The 22,663-nt window shown below is 47.0% G+C and overlaps 1 protein-coding gene and 1 pseudogene across 2 annotated transcripts in view; both read left to right on the plus strand.

Annotated features, from left to right (window-relative positions):
- Positions 1-2,869: 2,869 nt before the first annotated feature.
- The window catches only part of LOC144329712 (uncharacterized), a 195,707-nt gene continuing 175,913 nt past the window's right edge, over positions 2,870-22,663 (plus strand). Inside the window, exons 1-2 of the mRNA XM_077938672.1 lie at positions 2,870-2,908; positions 11,475-11,707. Of these exons, the coding sequence (XP_077794798.1) occupies positions 11,506-11,707 (202 nt within the window). The 5' untranslated portion in view covers positions 2,870-2,908; positions 11,475-11,505. The remainder of the gene's footprint in view (positions 2,909-11,474; positions 11,708-22,663) is intronic.
- Positions 3,057-5,540, plus strand: LOC144330520 (uncharacterized; annotated as a pseudogene). The gene is made up of 2 exons (XR_013396781.1): positions 3,057-3,092; positions 3,146-5,540. The product of XR_013396781.1 is annotated as an uncharacterized LOC144330520 (transcript).

A 22,663-nucleotide genomic window follows, 5' to 3' on the forward strand; every position in this document is an offset into this window, starting at 1 on the left:
CGAGGGGCGTATCCCAGTATGTGCTGAGGAGAACGCGGCTCCCGCTCTCGCAGGACTCAGGCGAGGAGGTAGCACTCGGCCGCCTCAGGGCTCAGAAAAGCCGGGCTCGCGCGCACTCTGCTGGCGGCCGGGGGCACTGCAGCACCCTAGAGCTCACTGCGCTGTCGGCAGCCCCATGCCCGCTGCTACACATCCCGCTGCACCACTTAAATACAGCATGCAGTGTTTGGCGCTATCGTTCTAGAAATGCAAACTGACACAGAGCCCACTAGCCCGTGAATTTCTAAAAATGCAGAAGGCACAATTAATTGGAAACCATAGGAAATAAAATCAACATGAATGCACATTTTACAACTTATGCAAAAATTTACTCAACATAGTCCTCAGACTTAAAACGCGAAACTGTCAGAGGCCTCTTAACCACAGTGACTTTATTTTAAATAAAGGTTTTAAAAAAGTTAAATCTGGGCAGGGTGCAGTGGCTCATATCTGTAATCCCAGCACTCTGGAAGGCCAAGGCGGGCAGATCACTTGAGATCAGGAGTTCAAGACCAGCTTGGGCAAATTGTGAGAACCCTATGTCTACAAAAAACACACAAATTAGCTGGCATGGTGGCACGTACCTGTAGTCCCGGCTACCCGGGACGCTGAGGCGGGAGGATTGCTTGAGCTCAGGAGTTTGAGGCTGCAGTTAGCCCACCATGATCACACCACTCCACTCCAGCCTAGGCGACAGAGTGAGACCCTGCCTCACACACACACAAGTTAAATTTGTTGGATTATATATTTAGGGGGTTGAGTACTTTTGGTTATAAAATATTTATGGTTGCGGGAACAAGTTAATAAATAAAGACATAAAACTTATAAAAATGTACCAGGACTTTAAGAACAAAAAAGCATTCTTAGTTTAAAAATAAGTTTTACTTTAAAGGTAATAATACACTCATAAATTCTTGTTAAAATCCACAGTAACATAGACAAGTAACAATATTAATAGCCTGTCACAAACTGATCACAAGCCTTTATAAAAGACAACACTATTTATAATAATCTATATAAACAAACATTAAGCCCGGGCGCGGTGGCACATGCCTGTTATCCCAGCACTTTGGGAGGCTGAAGCGGGAAGATCACTTGAGACCAGGAGTTCCAGACCAGCCTGACCAACATGTGAAACCCAGTTTCTACCAAAAATACAAAAAATTAGCCGGATGTGTTGGCACGCGCCTGTAATCCCAGCTACTTGGGAGGCTGAGGCAGGAGAAAACTTGAACCAAGGAAGCAGAGGCTGCAGTGAGCCGAGATCATGCCATTGTGACAGGAGTGAAACTCCGCCTCAAAAAATAATTTTTTTAAAACAGGTGCATTCCTCCTCTTGCTTTCTGAGGACGCCCTGCTATGTAGTTGAGTAGTCGCTAATAAACTACCTTAACTTCACTATACTCTGTGATTCGCCATAAATTCTTTCCAATGTCAGATCCAAAAACCCATTCTTGGGGTCTGGGACAAGATCCCTTTTCCGGTGACAAAACTATACAAATTCTAGAATAAAACACAGAAAACTATGTGACCTTGGGTTTGGTCATGAGTTTTAACACATTTAATGCCTCCTTTATATGAACTCCAGGGTGGTTTATGTTCCATTGGCTAAGAGAAAGTTTTCTTCCAAAATGTAACATGATTTGAGGTAAAACATTAATATCAAGTAAACTCAAAAGATGGAAAAGATAGCATTAGTTCTGGGAAAACCAGAAGTGTGCCTTTTTTGGAAATAATCATCGGTAGCACAAACTTCAGATTCTGCAAAGGAAATAAAAATGAGTTAACTTACATTTTTCACAAATTAAGATATAAATCAAGATAATGAAATCCAGAAATCCAATCTTACTGCTTTTAATGTTCATTAAAAAAAAAAAAAGACATCTTTATCAAATAGCCCCAGTAATAGTCACCAACTAAGTCTTTACTACTTAAAAGCAAAATCCACCTATCTCCTGAACAGTATCCACTTTACAAGCCTCATTATACGTACTGGAAACAAGTTTCAGAAATAAATATAGGCATGTATATATATAAAAATATATTTCAAATAAAAAATACTTTTAGATAGTGGTATTACAATACATTTAGAAATTAATAACGGAAGCAAATTATGGGAGATCATCCACGCCTGTCCCAAAGGTACCGAATTTATAAATCATCTCAGATGCGGTGCAGGACAGGTTGAAAATAGGAACGCAATGAACCCGTGCGGAGCAGCGGCCGGCGCGGTGTCCAGGGAAAGACCCTGGTGCAGGACAGGTTGAAAATAGGAACGCAATGAACCCGTGCGAAGCAGCGGCCGGCGCGGTGTCCAGGGCAAGACCCTGCCCGGTCCAGGCCCCTCCGGCCCTGGGCCCGACGACTGCTACGCCTCTGACTCCACGCTAACGCGGAGCCCGAGCGCGCGTCACAACGTGTGGGGCCGGGGAGGCTGCTACCCAGAGGCGGAGTGCGGGATCGCGAGGGTGCCCACCCGCCTCTCGCTCCCGCCGGCACGTACGGACTCGCGTCCCCGCCGGGCGCCGACTAGGCAGCAGCACCGCCCCCGGCACAAGAGGCTCACGCGCCTCTTACCTAACAGGAAGTTGGAAGCAGCGCGCCCCCACGGTGCACTGAACGCACTCAAACAGAACCGGACGCAGACACGGGCTTTCAGCCCAGGGGAAAAACTGGCAGGGTCGGAAAAGCAAGCAGCGCGTGCGGGAGCTCAGAATGCGCCCTGCCTCGGCCCGAGACCCCGCCCCGGCCCGGCCCCGCCTTTTTGTCTGCCTCACCCCTCCCCGCCCGGCACGTACTGGCCCCGCCCTTCGCGCGGCGTTTTTTTGTTGACCCGGAAACGGATTCTCCGGAGCCAAGGTCCGCTCGGGTGAGTGCCCTCCGCTTTTTGTGGCCAAACCCAGCCACGCAGTCCCCTTCCTGCGCCATCCTCCATACCCGGGGTCTGTGGGTCTCCGCGGACGTCACAGGCTCGGCAACAGCCCCACTGTAGGCGGGGAGCCCCGCGACGCCCTGAAATGCTCCGAAGCCTGTCGCTCAGCTGCCAGATCTGCGTCTGTGTCCGGTTCCGTCACTGAGGTCGCCCCGTCCAGCCCTTCTACCCTAGTTCTCTTCACCGTCCGCCCATCCTATCGCGTGCCGCGTCAGGTCCCCATTCGGCACATGGCTTGTCTCCCGTCGTCCCCACCCTTGCCCCTCTTGGCAGCTCAGGGCAGCCCTGGGATTTGGCAGACGCCAGTCCTCCCTGAGATGCCTCCCCATCCTTCCCTCCGCCAGGCCCTACGTCTCCGCAAACCCCCCGCTTCGGGGTGACCGCTTCAGACAGGAAGCTGAGTCCGGGCCTGGGGTAAGGGACCTGCCCAATCCTGTGACAGCCCGCGTCCTTCTGACAGTCACCTCCCACTAGCGGTGACCTTCCCGGTGCCCCACTGAGAAGTGGGCTCTTCCTTGGCAGGGGCTTCTTCACTGTATCGCTGTGGATGTCGAGGTGGGGCAGGATCGTGAGGAGAAAACAAGAGAAGAGGGAGGTAGGGCCAGCGAGGGACAAAAGGGGAGGTAAATTTAGATGGGAAGTGGATGGGTGTGAGGAATTTGAACAAACACTGAGAATGAAGGAGAATGACCTGAGCAAGTAGTAGTGGGGTAAATGGAAATAGACAAAACGGCAATCAGCAGAGATGTGGAGGACAGAATACAATGAGGGGGCCCTGACTGTCAGTAGCAGAGGGGGCAACAGAAGCCTAATTCTCAAATTCCTTAGATGATTTTCTGATTTCCAAATTAGTTTCCCTTTTAAATTTCTTGTATCAGGTTCAGTTTATGAGGCCTCAATACTTTTCAGTCTTAATTATGTATTGAAAATACTTTTTGTTTGGTAAATACTTTTACATTAATTCAGTGTGCACTTTGTAAGAATATTGATGATTTGAGTTAGTTTAGTTTTCAACATCTTCCTCTATTCCTTTATATGATCTCTGTATTTAATGACTGTAGGATAAAATTTCCAACTAAGTATAAATATCAAGTTTTCTTTGTGCTGTTTTCTGCAATTATTGAAGGATGGGCTGAATTGTCCTAGAACTTTGTTCCAACAGATTCCATGTGTTCATAATGAATAAATTGCTCAAAGATATTTCGAAAGCTCACCTTTTACGTTTTTTATTGCCAATAATTACATCTTTTTAATTTTTATATTTTTGGATGACTTAATGTGATGTTCTGGAAAAGACAAATGCTTTTAGTCAATATGATTAAAACCGTGAAAGACAAATTGCTGTTACTTAAGAGTGTGAAATTTGATCTCAAATCTTTAGGGGGCAGGGATGTTAAGGGAAAACTGCCACTGTCGCATCCAGATCATGTCATTCCTGTTAAGCTGGTGCTGGTTACTGTCTACTGGCTTCTGTTCACCTTTCCACCTGCCCCAAGACATACACATAGTGACATAAGGCAGTGGATAGGGAAAGAGCAAGACTTTTTAAAGTAAGCACAGAACAAAGGTGTCTTTCTAATGAGGAGGAGCTGTTGGTTCCGGGAAGGAAGCTTGGAGGAGAAAGGGCAATAAGATTTGGGTATTCAGGATCCAGAAGTGAGAGAGAGCTTGGGAAGCTCAGGAACTGGAGAAAGAAAAAGCATTGCCCATTCTCACCCATGACCCTGTGCTCAGCAGGTACTAGCAGAGACTTCAGCAGGAACCAGAGAAAGAAAAAGCATTGCCCATTCACACCCATGACACTGTGTTCAGCAGGTACTAGCAGATACTTCAGGCTCTGTGACTAAAAGGGATCAGACCAGTTCATATACCCACAGCTGCCATGTAAGGATGTGTGTGGACTTTACTAGGGAAGAAGGGTGTTATGAAGGAAGGGGCAGAAAAACTCACCTGTTGGTCTCCAGGTAGAAGTTTATTGTCCCGAATTCCTGGAGGTTCAGTGAAAAGCAGAAGACTGTCTTTTTCACATGTTGAGTTATGCCCCCATATATGTGGTTGTGGTAAAGAAAGAGGGTATGTCGATGGGAAGTCCTGAAATGCATGTTCCTAACATTCAGCAGGGACTTCTCAAGACACATCTTGCCTTAGAAAGAAGCTCAGAGAAGAAAAATGGAGAACAATTAGATATGACATTTTCCCTGGAAAAAGTCATATTATTCACTGATTGTTTTGTCATCTCCCTCCTTAAATGTTGTTTTTAGGATTTCGTAATATCTGACCCTGCCTAACACATTTCCTAACTCACTCATAGCCTTCCCTTAACTTCATCCCATCTTCACAGTATCACACTGTGACCCAGTGATTTCTAACTTGTGAAGTTCCATTCGGGGGATCATATGGGAAGGCCTTCACACCCAGACATGGTGTGGAAGTGGGCCACATAATGTCAGTGAGGCAAGTATGGATCGTTTAGGGATGATGCACTGTCAGATCTTGTTGACCATGATTAGAAACACTGTGCATATTAGTAGTGAATTAATGTTGGGAATACCTGACAAATCCTGGAAAAGAAGATTAATGAGAGGAAATTTGTTCTGCCCAATTGTATAAAGCATTTGAAGCTTAAAACAATGAATCAGTATTGATCTAGCCTCAAAATATTAATGATTTGGATTAGAAGGAAGACTTTAGAAAATGATAGCTATGACAAATTAAAGTAGCATTTCATCCACACGATGGAGTTTGTTTATTCAGTAATTGCTTTAAGAATGGAATCAACGTAAGTGTCTAACAGGAGGTTATTTTAGAAATTGTTCACAGCACGTCTGTTCCAAGGAGACCTTGATGTTCATAGATTTGTAAAGAATGCTGCTTACTAGCACACTGACTTATCTGCAAATGTCTGAGGGTTCCTCCACTTGGGTAACTTGGGGGTTTGATCGCAGAGTAAATAAATGGTACATTTTATATTGTAATATAGCAAGATGCAGCCCACAAACTGTAGATACTCTTAACTACCACATAAAGTTCATCTACTACTTTAACCAGAACTTGATACTGTATGTATATTTTTTGTAGATTTGGATAAAATGACAATTCATTATTATTTCCAGTTCACAAAGTAATTGTGAGGCTGAATACATTTTATTATTTTATAGATGTATGTGTAAAATGAATTTTTCTGCGTGACTCATTTTTGATGTATTTTAGATGCTATTTTATATTTTGTAGTTTAATTGTATGTACACACATACAAATACACACTTAGGCGTCTTATTATGTTTCTGTAGCGAAACCAAAATCCTTCCTTCATGCCGTTTGACTTTATGTTTTCCTCAGGAAGGCAGGACCTATTTTATATGATAAAATATTATGTTTTATTGAGTCCACTTATGATATTGTTTAATATTATGAATATTTACATGACTTATTTTAAATTTCCAACTAACATAGATTTACATGAAATTTGACATCTTTATTTTTTTCTTTTCACAACTATTTTGACTATATCCTCACCAAAAATCAAAATTTAGACAAAATTGGCTTTTAGACTAATTCTCATTTTTTACATGTGAAAGACTACATGTGACTTTTAAGTCTAGCTTGCCCTGAGTCTGCAGTCACCGGGGTTTTATGTCACTGTGTCCTCCAATCTAATAATATTATTTTCAGGCTATATTCATGTCATTTTAATGTCCTCATTAAGTTTTAAAATTTCTTTACATGGGCCTACAAATTTATTTCAAATGTTCCTCATAATATTTTGCTATTGTAAATAGAGACTGATTTTGTGTGTTTGCTTTGTTTAAAGATTAATGTTACTAAACAGGAAATACTGATTTCAGCTTATTCAGAATAGTTTTGCCCACTTTTTAAATGTTCTTATTAGTATTGATAATTAGAATGGATTCTACTTTTTCAAGTTTACAGTCACATCATCTGAGAATAACTACAGTCTCATGTCTTTGACTCCATTTTTGTAGTCCCTCTCCTTTTCCGTCTTGTTTTGGTCCCACCTCAGGCATCATGTGCAGTGGTGAATGGCATCAGCCCCAGCCAGCCTCCTTATTCCAGCCTTACCTTAAGTGGAAATGGTTCTTTAGTTAACTCTTCAATATATAGTTTAGATTTTATTGATTAAGAATAATTAGTCCTCACAATTCGATATGATTTTTAAAGATTTTAAATTATTTTTAAAGATTTAAATTATTTGAAAGTGTTTTTTCAAACATCAGTTGATGTGATTGTTTTTAATCTTTAAAATTAATATGTGAAAGCAATACATTTTCTAGTGTGGAATTATCCTTTTATTATTGCAATTAACTCCACTTTACAATGCTCTGGTATTATTTAACCATACCAGTGATGGCCAGGTGACCAAAATAAATAGCCAAATGGCTAAAAGTGTATTGATGATTTTTGCAAATATAATTAATGAAAATTGTTGGTTAAAATTCTAGTTATTGTTGCATTTATGTTCATTTTGATTAGCATAATAAACTAATGAGGACAGGCTTATTTTTCTCCTTCAAAAGCATTTACATTACAAAGGAGGTAGAAGTGATTTGACATGAACTCTGATGTATAACTTAAACATTAAAATTAGCTAATCAGATTTTTTCTGCTGATTACTGAGGGAAAGTTTTAACTCTATTTTCATGGAAATTAATCAATGTATCATGTATTCATGTTAGAATACAATTGTTCTGATTTCTTAGATTTTGAATTACTACTTTTAAATAAATACAGTCTCTTTTATTTACCTGTGTTTTTTCTTTCCACCATGAGTCTTTTTGGTTTCATGATCTTGCTCTCAAAACTTTTAAACTATTGATTTCTGTCAAATCTGTTCATTCATTACATTATTTTATTATTTATTAAATTCTTTTAACTTTTAAACTTTTATTATTATGTACTGCATTTGTAACAATTTGGAAAGTCAAGTAACTACTGTTTTATTTTTCTTTATCTTGGTTTATGAGTGTTTTTAAAGTTTTACTTTCCTTGAAGATCACAGCTGTAGCCCCAATTCTATGGTTCTGGCTACTTTTATTTATCAGACTTACTAATATCATGAATGTAATTGGAATACTCCTTTGATTTTACTGATGACATATACCCACTAGTGTACTGAGATGGGGAAAAAAAGTCTTTACAACTCAGATAAATATAGAGTTGATATTTATTATTTATGTAAGTGTGATCTTGTTATTAAATTCCTCTATCATATTTATGGAATTAGCAATTTCTCTTTGAATCCAGACGTTTCTAGTCATGTGTATTTCCAACATATGTTTTTAGCCACATACACTTTTTTGAATATCATATTTGGTGTTTACTTTTTGCTAGGATTATAGGCTGGACTCCAGATCCAAACTCGACATGTAGCAGACCCACTAAAAACATACATTAAGCCCCTAGCACTGTTTTAATCTCCGTGGCCTGGCTGAGCTTCTGCCATCTGTCCTCCTAGGCACTGTGAGGTCTGGACATCTCATTTGGCATAACTCAGCAGTGGCCATTGGTGGATCTCATCCTTAGAACTACTCCCTGCTGGCAAGGGTGGCCCAGGCCCACATAAGCCATTGCTGGGCTCCTTGGAGGACTTAGAGAATCCTGAGATTGCCCATGAGGATGGGCATGCCTCACAGTCTAGCACCCATCTTTACTGATGCCTGTAGAGATTTAGAAGCTCACAGGGGTCTTTGATGTCTTTCTTATGCCTCCATTGTCTGTAGTGTGACTCCCATACTCCTAAGCCAAGGTAGAGAATTTTGAGGAGGCTTGTATGGAGGTTTATGGTGACCCCCATGTTTCTGTGAGACTGGTAGAAGGCACAGACCCCTTAGACTTCTCCCCCAGAGGAATATGTGAGACTAGTGGAGGAAAGGAGAGTAATGAAGTATGCATTTAGCATCCCAGGCTATCATTGCACAGCTCTAAGGAGAAATACAGGGTGTCTTATGGCAACTGGCACAGCTCTGTGAGACTGGGAGATATTGAACAACCTTGAAAAATCAAGGAGATGTGACCCTACTGAAGGAACAAAATAAATCTACAATAATTGACCATAAAGAAATACAGGTTTTTGGCTGGGTGCAGTGGCTCACACTTGTAATCAAAGCACATTGGGAGGACGAGGTAGGCAGATCACTTGAGGCCAGGAGTTCAAAATCAGCTTTGCCAGCATGGTGAAACCCCAGCTCCACTAAAAATACAAGAAAAAAAAATTAGCTGGGCATGGTGATGGGCACCTGTAATCCCAGCTACTCAGGAGGCTGAAGCAGGAGAATTGCTTGAACCCAGGAGATGGAGGTTGCAGAGAGCTGGTATTGTGCTACTGCACTACAGCCTGGACAACAAGAGTGAAACTCCGCTAAAAAAAAAAAAAAAAAAAAGAAAGAAAGAAAAAGAAATGGAGGTTTCTGAATTTCCTGATAAGAATTAAAGATAAATTGCCTTAAAGGAACTCAATGAGCTGTGAAACAACACTGATAGACAAGTAAAATCTGGAAAAGAATACATGAACAACATGAGTATATCAACAAAGAGAAACCATAATAAAAGAAATGTAGATTCTGGGGCTGAAGAACACAGTAACTGAACTAGATCAATACAGGGTTTCAAGAGCTGACTTGATCAAGCAGAAGGAATAACCAGTGAACTCAAAGACCGGTTATTTGAAATTATTCAATCAGAAGAGCAAAAAGAAAAAGAATCTTTTAAAAAGTGAAGAACCTCTGTCTGACTTTGCTAAAAATTGGAGGTTCCTAAGAACTCCTTCCCCGCCACCCCCCGCAAGGCAGACTCTTGCTCTGTCACCCAGACTGGAGTGCAGTGGTGTGATCTCGGCTCGCTGCACCCTCCACCTCCCAGTTTCAAGCGATTCTTGTACCTCAGCTTCCCAAATAGCTGGGATTACAGGTGCCTGCCACCACGCCCAGCTAACTTTTATATTTTTAGTAGAGAGGGGGTTTCACCATGTTGGCCAGGCTGATTTTGAACTTCTGACCTCAGGTGATCCTCCCGCCTTGGCCTCCCAAAGTGCTGGGATTACAGACATGAGCCACCATGCCCGGCAAGAACTCCTTTTTATGTTAGATTTGCTAGGGTTTAGCAGCTCACAGAACCCAGGAAAACAGTTTGCTTAGCTGATTTATTACAAAGGACATTTTAAATATTACAAATGAACAGCCAGCTAAAGAGTTACATACAGCAAGCTTTGGAAGGGTCTTAGTTTTAGGAGGTCTGTCTCCAAGTAGTTGGCATGTACCATTCTTTCAGCATGTGGATGGCTCTTCACTCATGCAGAAGCTCTTTGAATCCCACCATTCAGGGATTTTTACAAAGTGTTCATCTAGTAGGCATAATTGTTATCAACTCGATCTCCAGCCTCTGCCCTTTACCAGAGGATAAATCATTAAAAAATTGATCCCTTTTGAGGTAGAAGGATCTCGTCCTCATGCTCCTCAGTTCCTTCCAGAATCAGCTTCCAGTTCAGCTGCAGAACAGGTTCTGGTGGTGGCTGGAGCAGCCCAGGCAGGTGCCGTCGGGTCTAAGTTCACACTGGTGCCCGTGTGGTCTCCAGTTACGGTGCGGGCCGTGGGGTCTGAGTTCACACCATTGCCCATGTGGTCTCCAGTTACGGTGCTGGCCATGGAGTCTGAGTTCACACTGGTGCCTGCGTGGTCTCCAGTTACAGTGCTGGCCATTTGTGCCTTTCTGGGAAGTTAGAAGGAGGATCATTTCATCACGTCTCTGTCCTCCCACACCTGATCTATGCTGGGCCACCGTGAATTCTTCCTTTTAACTGTTTCTCTCATCACGGGCAACACTGGTGTTCTGTGGTCAATGTTTGCCATTTCTGAAAACGGATTCTGTGTTTCTTTATATAATCACCTGGTCTCTTTTACGAATTTCGCTTTTCTTTAAGAAAATCATCGTGCTTTTATCTCTTCAATCTCAACTCTGTTCCCTGACACAGGCTCTTACCAGCTCGAAAATTAAAAGTAATCTTTGATTATACTTAATACTTTCTAAAGTTTTCAAAAGTTTATCAGCATGTGGGTTACTGAACATTGACTGTTTAGTTAATGGAAAATTAGATTCTAAGTAGAGTATTAGAGTGAAAATGATCTTTTGATTTTATTAAAATATTCAGGTAAAAATATTAAAATGCCTTCGCCAAACTTCATGCCTGTGTAGCGTGAAAACATTAAGCTGCTCTCTGCTCCCGGGAATGCATGAGTAGAGTATGTGTTTGAAAGCGTCATTCCAGTCTTAAGTTTTAGGTATTCTTAAAGGGGTTGGCTGGAGAAGTGACATTTAGCATTGAGTGAACGTTTGACAAAGATTTGTCTCGATATAAAAATAGTTAAAAACAATCTTTAGTGTTTCCTGTCAGGGTTCACCCATTAAAGAATGGTCTTGTAAAAAACTCATCGAGAGTGTCGGCGCCCAGAGGTGCTACCTTGCCCACAGTTGTGTCATCTGCTGTCACCAGGCGATACGCCCAGCGTTTAGCTGCACGTCAGATGTGGCCACGGGGCCACAGGACATCCCTGCGGACGGATGTTCTTATGCAGATTAATGAGGATGGAGACCGCTGCAGAACTGTAAGCCCCCCAGGGGCTGACGGAAGCCTGGGAATACCCGAGACACCAGAGTCGCTGCTGCCCTGGGTGGAAGGAAACCTGCCCTGGAAGATGGGAAATGCAATAAGGAGAAAGTACCAAGGTACATGATGCTGTGAAAACGGAGATGTTTTAATTAAATTAACAATTAAAATCATTTTAATTATGTGAATTATTTGAATTCATGTTAGTTCTTTTTAGGAAATTAATACTTAAAGCAAGTTTGTTTTCTGAATTGTTTGATTTAATTGAGTCAGCACAAGAGTTAGCATTGATATCTGACCCTCTTCCAGGGTTGGGGCAGAGGAGATGGGGGCAGAGGAGACAGGCCTCCCACCCGCTTTTCCCTGGAGCTCAGCCAGAATTTCCCATTGAGGAGCCCACAGCTCCCTGAGAGCCAGGAGCTCTTGCGGAGAAGCCGCTGTCGGCATGCCACCCGCTTTGATGGCCCTGCTCTGCCATCCCTGCGCTCCAAGGGCCGGACCCTGCCGCTGCCTGTGCCAGACGGGTCTCAGGGAGGTGCCAGCCAGGGGTTATGCATGGCGGGGCCTGGGCATCGCTGTCCGGATTCCGTGGCTGCCGGTTTCATTCTCTCGCTGTTTGTCCCCCTAGCAAGACTCATGAGGTTCCTTGAGGACAAGACCCCCTCCTGCCACCTGGTCTGTTTCCTGAACGTTCTCTGCACCAGTACAGCCCCGGGATGCAGCCCTCGGGAATCAGGGTGTCGGCCATAGTAGGGCGGGTCGCTCTGCTGGGCACCATGATGGATGTTAACCGCTGTGCTTCACTTTGGGGACGTGTTTAAGTACAAAAGTAATTTTAAAATTTCACCATTATTTCAAGACAGCTAAGAGCCTATTAGCACAGAATCCCTGGTCTGAATGAAATCAAACGGTTCTTATTAATTATTCATGATGCCACGAATATGTAGCCTTATTTTTTATAATTGCCAGTCTGTATAATTAAACTTTCATTTGGTTAAAGTACTTAACACTAAGTAGAGCTGTAATTTCAACTGTTTATAAAGCATATGGAAGAATGTTTAAATGTTTAATTAGAACCACTTTTTTTAGTTTCATAGAGAATTTTTTTTCTTGTCAACGAGGGTCTTTAATTATTTAAACCAAAAGAGAAAAACAGACCAGAAAAGAAAAACAACTAGTAAAGCTCGGAACTGCGAAGGTGGCATCATTCCGTTAGTCTCGGATTTTGCTTCCTGGGTTTGTGACGTGGTCAGAGTCCTTGTCTTTGATTTCCTAACACAAGTTGTTAAAGTTGGAAGTGAGTGTGAAATTGAGTTAGTCTAGCTTTATTCTTTCACGGATGAGAAGTGAATTATCTTCAGCAAGGTGGGTGCAGGCGTGGTCCCCGGGGGTCACTGTGGTGAACAGGCCGCCCTTGTGGGGAGCCAAGTTCGTCATCACTGGGACAGAGCCCAGGACATTTCCCCAGCTGGCCAGCCTCTTCCTAGAACCTCACACATTGCAAAGGATGGAGTCCAGATCTATACCGTGAAGAAACAAGGGTGGTTACAGAAAACACCACGATCTCAGCTGAGTGGCTCTGAGCACCCCAACGTTGGGGCACCTCAGCATCCTGTGTGGCTCAGGCTGTGCCCAGCAGGGAGGCCGGCCCGATCGAGCTGCGGTCTCCATCCTGAGAGTGAGGGCTCCTTCCCCCAGCGCGAGTTAAAGCATCATGTGTCCACCTGTGCAGTGGCTGGTCCCAGTGGCCCTGGAGGGCTGAAACCCTGGGTCCCGCCACTGGTCCGGGGCATCCGTTTCCCCTTCCTGCAGTTCCTGTGTCTGTGTGTCCAGGGGGCTCCGATCCCTGTCTTAGGACCATGGCTGAGGGGTCAAGTTCACCCGCTTTGGAGCTGGCCCGGATCTTGGTTCTGTGGATCCTCGCTGTGTGGCTCTGGAGCAGTTCTGTCCTCAGGAGATGGATCCTCACAGCCGCCTCTTGGGGCCATGAGGAGAATTAATAGGACGACCCCCGGGTAGCTGCTCAAAGCCCTGTGCGGGGCCAGCCCTGTGTCTCCACCAGTTCCTTTGCTCTGTGCTCCCCCCCACTGTCACATCGCCAGCCTTTATTTCCTTTTCCTTGGACCCAGACAGCGAATGCTCCGCTGGTCTTGGCAGCCCCTTCTCTAGTCTATCCTCAAATCACTTCCTGACGGACAGCCATGACTAGCCATCGGCGTGACCAAAACCCCACAAAATAGAACCCAACTTTCCTATTAAGCTGTACAGAGCTGTCCCAGCCCCACTTTCCACAGGCTGGCCTCATTCACCATGGGATCCGTGGTTCTCACCTGGGGCTGGGGGTGCCCCTGGCATCTGGTGGGGAGTGTCAGGGATGTCCCTCCAGGCCCAGTACAGTCCCCCAGCCAGTGGCCGGCAGACAGCAGCACCCAACCTGATGTCCCTGTGGCTTCTGGTTCCCCGAGGCTGGCTGTGCTTTGCTGCCTGTACATGCTCTCAGACGTGTGCCCTCTCTCCACCTTCACTGGTTAGCAGTGTTCCATCCATTAGAGCTCAAAGCACTGCCTCCCGGCAATGCAGCCCCCTCTCCTGGCCTGCCGTCTGCCTGTGCCCCACGGTCTGTACCGTGTCCTCACGGACCGATCAGAGCGAGGCTCCCAGGGATGGAAAGGTTCCTGCTTGTGTCTGCTTGTGTCTCTGTCCCGCCTTCTCTGGACCCGGCACCGTGGCCTTTGCCGACAGAGGTCTTGGGTTGATTGTCAGCGAAGCAGACAATCTATATGGCTCTAAATGGCTGTGAACATGCTTGATTGGGTTATTTTAAAAATAGTTGTATATGTAAACATTTGAGTGTGACACAGGTGGATTTTTGGGCTAATGGTCTTGTTCTTCAGGGAGTAACCACAGGCCCATCCACAAGGACCATTTCCAGCTGATTTATGGAACGCTGTTCTACCTGGTTAATTTTCAACGTTATCTCAGCCTGAGAGGTAGGTCAGCATGTGACGAAGTTCACTGGTTTGAATCCTAATCTGCTCCTTAGGAGCTGCACCTTCCATGCCTTCGTTTCTTCCTTGGTTAGGTAGGGAAGGTATGAGCTACCTCAGAGTTGTGAGTGAGGCCTGCATCGAGTGACCGCATTAAAGTGACAAGGACTGCACCCGGAGTGTTGATATTTAAAGACCTTTAAACATCGCGATGCTGCATTTTGGTACCCAGGTAAAACAGCAAAGTTCTTTCAGATGCAGACACAGACCCTCGGTGAGGTGGGGGGCTGATGGCAGGAGGTGGACCACCGACCCTGTAACGAGGGCGTGGTCTGTTCGAGGCTGAACGAAGTGCACATCATTGCATGTACCACGGAAGTCCCTCTCGTGAAGTCCTGGAAGGGTCCATGTAGCTGAGCCGTGTGGTCTGTTCATGACGTCCGGCAGAAGCAGAGCTTTCGGGTGCAGCCTTGCTCTTGTGCGCACAGCCCTCAACGGTCTCAAAAGTCTGAGGCTTAAAGCAGGCTTGGGGTTTCCTCACACCTCCTGGACATCTAATTTGCCTGGCAAACATGTTTTTCTTGGGTGTAAAGGTGAAGGAGTGGGTGATTCTGGTGAAAGTGTACTAATTACTGCACTTCTGGGTCAGTGGCGCTTGGTTGAAGACACTATCTGCCCTGGATGGACATCTCTGGGATGGTGAGAACCGGTGGCTGGATGTCGCGGGGTTGCCAAGAAGATGCCAATTTTTTCCTTTTTCCTGAGTAACAACACCCTACTTTGTTTAGGGAAGCAGCACACCCAGCTGAAAATCCAATTCTCTTGCACGGCGGAGCGGCTGGTGACACAGGTCCAGATGCTGGGATGCTGATGGGGGGTCCTGGAGTGGGAGGTGTCAGGAGGCTTTCCTGACCCACAGCAGCCCTGGGCCCTTGTCCGGCCTTCTTGCCCGGGGCATGACACCTGGAGGGAAAGCAGCTTCGGGGGCCCGAGGGCCAGAAGGCAGAGTCCTGGCGTGTGAGGCAGACCTGGGCCAGGCTCCTCGGAGGATGTCACAGACCTGCTGCCCATGCAGGGACCACCCACCTCTGAGCCCCACGCAGATTTTCCTCCATAGCCGAGTGAAATCCTGGTACAGCGAGTGAGGCAGTCAGAGGCACCTTTTGTGGAAGGAGGACAAAGCTGGAGAGAAAGAGGTTTTCCTAAAGGCGCAAGGCGCTGATTCTGCGTTAGGGATAATTCCTAGGAGTGTGGTTGCTGGTGGGTGGAAAACTAGCCAGAGAATAAGTGGGAGTGGCACTTGCTGGTATTTAACTGATTCGTTCACGAATGGTCCGAACAGTTCCAGTGAAAAGAACATTTCGGACACAGAAGTTTTCATCCTGCCTGACAATGAGCATGACCGTGGGCTGTTCCATCCTTCCTGGGCGACAGTGAGAGGGTCTCAGGCCCTTCCGGCCCTGTGCTGGCATTTCCCCAGGGTGTGTGCCCCATCCCGAATAGGCTGGAATGCCTCTGGGTGCAGCTGAGCCTCTTGAAAAGGGAAGAGACATGTGATGTGCTCTGGCTGAACAGGAAAACGAGGGAGGACAGGGAGAGGGGCCTGGAGGTGAGGAGGATGGTGAGCAACACTGGGGACAGAGGAAGTAGGGTAACACCAGGGACAGGGGGACGGAGGGTAAGGCCGGGGACAGGGGCATGGAGGGTAACGCCGGGGACAGGGGATGGAGGATAACACCACTTCTCCAGGTGCCTTTGGGGGATGCTGCCGCCTCTCGCACCCCAGAGTGAAGTCAACAGGATTCTGTCCCGAGAAGCCCCAGAGCCTGGCAGCTGGGATTGTCGCAGTATGAACCACTGTTCACTAGCTCTGCACCCTGGGACAGGCTCCCTGGTGTTTCCACCCTGGTTTCCCATCTGGACAGTGGGACCCTGAGTGTGCCCGTCCCAGCTGCGCCCAGAGCCCTGGACTCCAGCGTGTCGTCGGCACTCATTAGCGTTTCTTTTGTTGTGGTCCGTGGACGAAGTGGCTCTCTCTTTGTGTGTTCACAGCCCTGCTGCTCACTTTACCTTCTGGGAACACTTTTTACATAGCTTCGTATGTGGGGAGGACTCGAGTGATTAATGGAATGTTTCATCAGGTGCAGTTCTTCTGTTTCCCAGTTTTGACACAACATTTGGTGAAATTTCCAGGGACTCCTGTGGTTAGCCTCACGGTTTCACTCTGTCACTTTCTAATGCAGTATTCTTTGGGAGTCTTTTCAATTAAGCGCCATCATTTAAAAATAAGTTTTATAATATGCAGTTTCAGGTTAATTCTTTACCTTTGTGTCTCAGGCAGTAGCTACCTACCTGTGAGTAGTCACAAAGGTTCACGCAGTTTTCTCTAGCTGTCCCTAGCTCGTAGCTCAGCAGGTCCCTTCAGATGAGTCAGCCAGCTGTGTACCTGCATGTTCAGGATACTTGTCAGGGGCCTTCCTCAGAGCAAGACCGATGCTCACCTCATCCTTGGGACTTTGGAGCCCGCCCTGGAGAGACTCCAGCCACGTCCAAAGGGGCCGTCCGGGTCCCACAGGCTGGTGGGAGTGACTTCTGAGCCACTCCAGACCACACTTTGTGTTCCTACACCCCACAAAGCCACTTAAAGTGCCATGTTCTGGTGCTGTGTGCCTCACCAGTGTGCCACACAAGCCTGCACGGGGATCTGAGCGGGCGCTGCCTTCCTCAGGCTATGCTGGAGTTTTGGGGCAACTGGAGCACTCGTGGCTGTCATTCTCGCCACGGTCTGGGCTTCCCTAGAGGGTCTCACCTGCAGCGTGAGGACCACATCGGCAGCCACTGAGGAGCCGCCAGGTGCAGCGTTGGTCCCACTCAGTCCTTCTCGACTTTGGTGAGAGAGTAGACAGCAAAACTTCAGCTGGGAGCCCCAGGCCTTCTCTGCTTGGGGCCCTGGGACTGACATAGCACAGATCCTGCCATCCACGTGCTGGGGGCCCCGCCGTGCGGCTCCCTCCTCTGGTCAGGGGCTGCACCCTTGGGCTGTGCAGCTCCTGGTTCTCACACTCAGGGGCCCAGGGAGGGTGGTGGATGAAGAGAGAAGGAGAAGGGTGGCAGTTTGAGCCCAATTGTGTTGGCTTCATCTTCCGCCTCTTGTCCCTAAGTACATTGGCAAAGTTTTCCAGGTGAAAACTCAGAAGGGATTTTTAATGACTGGAATCTGTGAATTCCATGGAAGCCAAGTCTGTCCACCTCTTTCACCCACCTCATTTCTCCCCGTTGGGGCTGATTTTGGCAGCGTTCATAGGGGCAGGGACGGAAGGGGTGGGGGCCAGCCGTCGGCCCTGTGTCCCTCCCTTCCTCCCCTCAGCGCCACAGCATTTCGGTGTCATCCCCTTCCGTGCACGCGTCCTCATGAAAACCAAGTGCGGCTGGAGGGAGATGCCTGCGCCCACTCCCGTGACCTTCCCGGCCGGCCTGGCTGCAGTGGCCTCTCGGCAGGCATCTTTCTGGTGCTGCCTCCGTGCCCCTCCCATCACCTGATGCTCGTGTTCCTGAATCTTCACGCGTGTGCTCTGTGCAGCCACCTCACGGGCTCCCTGGGAACGGAGACAGTGTCTCACGCCGGTCAGAATGCTCTTCTCTGTTCACTGAATAGTCCAACACAGAATCATTCCTCTGTGATTATTTGTGCTTTGTTATGTAGAACTGGAATAAAGAAAAAGTGAATTTAGACATTACAGCCATCAGGTTGAAGCTTAGTAATTGCATTAGGGAATTAAATGGAAGCATTTGAGCTTCTCGAGTTCTAATTCCACATCTTCGTATCCCCATCACCCCATACCCAGTGTCTAACAGAGCTCTTGGTCTAGGAGTTTCTTGATAAATGCTTACTGAATTGAACTGGACTGAGCTTAACATTCCCACCCAGAGTTAGAAGCCAGTCCCTGAATAAATTGCATTTAGAATATGAGTTTGATGTTACTGTGGTAAGGGGTATCCTACACGTCATAATTCCTAGTCAATATCGGGTATTTAGTCAAATAGACTCAAGTATAGAGAAGCATAGGCCCATCTGGCAAAAGGGCAAGGCACGCTGCTTTAGGTCCAGGTCCCCAATATCAACTATGAAAATAAAACGTCAACTCCAATGACAGCCCTGTCCTCAGCTGGTCACTGTTTATGCTAACAATTATAAACAGCTTGAACTTGCTGTCCTGAGAGGCAACACACCCTCCATTCTCTCTGCAGTGTAGCTGCCTTGGTGGATGGCACATGCCCCTCCTCCCTCCCTCTCCCTATCCCTCCCTCCCCCCCTCCTCTCTCCCTCCCTCTCCCCTCCTCTCTCCCTCCTTCCCCTCTCCTTCTTCCTATCTTCTCTCACCTTTCTCCCCCCACCTTCTCTCCTGGACAAGGGGCAGAAGAGAGGAGATCTCCGGAATCTTCTGCTTCATCCAAGCAGCTTGGGGGCAGCATCAACAGCTGCAATTTGGCTGCCCCAGCAGGTGCCTCAGGGCAGCCTTTCTAATGGGAATCCTGGAATCATGTCTTTCCTTAATGTGTCCTAAAGGCTGGAGGACATGAAGTGAAACAATGCTCCATGCTCAGTCCTGTGATTTTGTGTAATTATTGGACTTACTTTGAAATTAAACTAAATGATACCCAAGGTAGAGCATGAAAAAAAAGAAAAAACAGGCTATGGTGTTTGAAAAACAAACAAAACCGTTTGGTTTGTTGGTTTGTTCTTAGACCTTCACAGGCTCCTAGGTCACACGTTTCAGTTTCTCAGCAAGTGACATTCTCTGCAGAAGCTGTGTCAGTCTCTTGTTTGATGATGTCAGTCACAGCAGAAAGAAGCACTCTGTAGGCCCCGTGCTCAGCACCTTGGCGTGAGCTCCTGCCATCTTCTGTTCATGCTCATCACAGCTCTGTGCAGTGGGCATCCTCCTGATCCCTGTGGGAGGATGGAGGATGGAGGCGGAAGGGTGAGTGATGGCAGGATCACATGAGGGGTCTCTCCCGAGGTAGGGAGCGGAACCGGCCCAGGACCTTAGTGCCCATCGCATCCTTCTTCCTCCTCCTCTGCCTCTCTGTGACTGTTTGACTCAGGCTGCAGGGACAGACATGAGTATGTGCAGAGCCTGTGTGCACCCCTGGGAATGTGTGCTCATATTGGCAGGGAGGGATGTGAGTGTGTACAGAGCGTGTGTGCACACCTTGGCGGTGTATGCCAGCGTTGGCAGGGACAGATGTGAGCGCGTATGGAATGTGTGTGCACACCTTGGGGATGTGTGCTGGCATTGGCAGGGACAGATGTGTACAGAGCTTGTGTGCACACCTCGGGGTGTATGCTGTTGTTGGCATGGACAGACGTGAGCGTGTACAGAGCGTGTGTGCACACCTGGGGGTGTGTGCTGGTGTTGATAGGGACAGATGTGTACAGAGCGTGTGTGCACACCTGGGGGTGTGTGCTTATGATGTTTTGTAACCGGCAAATACGTGGCCTGTTGCATCGGGCGGCCCTGCGCCCATGCTGAGCCCGTCAGTGGCCCTCGGGTTGGGGTCTCCATCTGCCCAGACAGCACTCGAGTGGCTTGAGGTTTCAGATTCTTCCTCTATGGATACTTGGGCCTCCTCAGGACCAAACATCAGAACCAGCCAACTGCAAACTACAAGAACGTTCAAATGCATCTTCAGTAGGAAAAACAAAAGCAATTGGAAAAATTTTCCAACGTGACCCCGTGGTTAAGCCGTTAGATACTCCAGCCAACAGATTGAGTCACTTTAAAATTCACACCAATTAAAATGTTTGTGAGAGTTGCAGAGCTTTACCGCTAAACCTTGAAATAATTGAAGCATTCTGCTCCACTTGCTTACAAACTAGAGTTGGGGATACCTTTCAGTCCAAAGTAGCAACCTTCTAAATCCAGCTTAGATGCGAGGCTCCCACTGACACAGGAAGAGACAGTGGCCCTTGATTATTCTCCTGTGTTCAGATACTGTGTCATTTCTTTTCTTTCTTTCTTTTTTTTTTTTTTTTTTTGTATCCTGATCATCACTTCTGCTTTTCCAATTCAAACTAAAGGGAGTTTAGTTCTGTTTTGGAGAAGCTGTGGTTAGTAGTTTCTTTTCATGGTTTGCTTAATCTCTTAAGTCTGGTGCTTACATTACCCAAATAGACTTTTCTTTAGTACGACAGTGCCATAACCCAGGGCTTCTCCCTCCATATCTGCTCCCCAGGAGGCTCCCTAGGAATGGGCGCTGGAGATCCAGCCCCTCTCCATGTGCCATTTTCTTTGAGTCCAAGGTAGGTTTGGCTCAGAGAAGAAAAGAGGCCTCTGGGTTAGGTGCCTCTGACTGCTTGCTTGTGAAATGTTTAATGATAAGGCGACTTCCAAACTAATTTACACATTGATAGTTGTAGCTTGAAGTATCACCGCAGTCATAAGAACAAGAAACACTCCCATAAAGTAGATAAGCAGAAAAAAGCCATAGAAGTTTAATAAAGCGCAAATAAAATGGTGTTGTAAGAATGTACAGTGGGAAATGCTCTCAGTCCAGCCAGATCCAGCTGTGGCGTCAGTCCAGCTGTGGTGTCCTCCTGTAAAAACATTCAGCCACATGTGGCCCTGATCGCAATCACTACTCTGAATTGTGATCCAGAATGTTCTTGGGGGCCGATGCTGGGACTGTTCCAGCAGTTCAATCTGATTGGGCGTCACGGTGGTGATGTGCTTAGCGCGGCCAGCTGGGCTGAGTGGTGGCCACCCGTGCACTCGCCACGTGCAGCCGTTATTCTGGTGATGGGGTTGCATGCGCCACGGCTTGTCCACCTGGGCTATTAAAGTACTGGGAACCCAACCGAGGGCGGTGCCTCCCGATATGGGAGCTGTCTTTTTTATCCAGGGCCCTCTGGCGCTGCAGAACCCTGCTGCCAGTCTGAGCTCACAAGGAGGTACTGGAGGGCTCTGCTGGGGCATGGAGGTCCCTGAGCAGGTGGTCACTTATTGCTTGGGGAGTGGTCCATGGCCTGTGAGTTTATTCTCGGGGTTTGTGTGGGCGAGGTTAACCAGTTCACAGCTGGGCACTTACCCCTTACACAGGTGACACTAGTTAAAGTGGAATCTATATTAGCTCACACGGGAGTGTGTGAGGAGCTGGGAGGGTGGGGAGGCTTGGCCCTAGCACTAGATTCCCGGGCTCCTGACATTTCTGCGTCTTCCAGTTGCGGGGCCGTCAGAGCCGCTGTGGGTCCTGAAGACAGTGGGTGCCATATGGAACAGGGGATGCAGAAGCCTCTAGAGGCTGCGGGGGCGAAGGAGACGGTCGCTTCCCCAGAGCCAGCCCTGCCGCCACTTCGACGTTAGATGGTGGGACCTGTTTTGGACTCCAGCTTCCAGAAATGTGAGAAAATAATTCAGAGTTTAGGGCGCTAAATTTGGGGTGATTTAGTGGAGAAATAGAAAACTAGCCCACAAAGGTGCACGCATTGAAATGTGCTCTGTCCAGGTGTTCACAGTGGTGTGAGGGGGATGGCATCAGGGTTCTGGGAACTGTGCAGTTTTACTGAAGGAAGGGGGCTCGCCACGCCTTTCCTCATATAACTGAAGGTATGTATGCCTGCCACACTGCCCAGGAGACAGGGACTAGAATTCTGACTTTATTTCTTATGGGAACCAAGCCACAGTCAGAACACGGTGAGGGCCGAGACGAGCTTCCTACAGCCTGAACTGGGAAGAGGAATCGCAAGTAGTTTGTGTTTTTCTACACAGACCTGTCCTTTTCAGGTTTTGTTAAGTTTTGGAAAAAGGGAGAAGCCAGGCACACCTCGGCGAGGGACAGTGTTTCTGGAGGTGGTGCGGCTTCAGCCTGAACGTGGCCGTGTGGTTGGGAGGCTCAGAAACTGCCCTCCAAGGGCACTCATCTATTCCTTATTGCAGTAATACCTCGTTTACAGAAATCCACAGAAATTACAGTGCGGGAGGCTTCTGGTCTGGATGGGTTTGTGTGGACCGAGGTCACGGGGTGTTGTCCCAAGTGCTAATCCTGATCTGGCAGAGGCTCTGTTCCCAAATAATTATTCCACAGTTT

The sequence above is a fragment of the Macaca mulatta genome, chromosome 7 (genome assembly GCF_049350105.2).
Source record: "Macaca mulatta isolate MMU2019108-1 chromosome 7, T2T-MMU8v2.0, whole genome shotgun sequence".
In the NCBI taxonomy this organism is placed as follows: Eukaryota; Metazoa; Chordata; class Mammalia; order Primates; family Cercopithecidae; genus Macaca; species Macaca mulatta.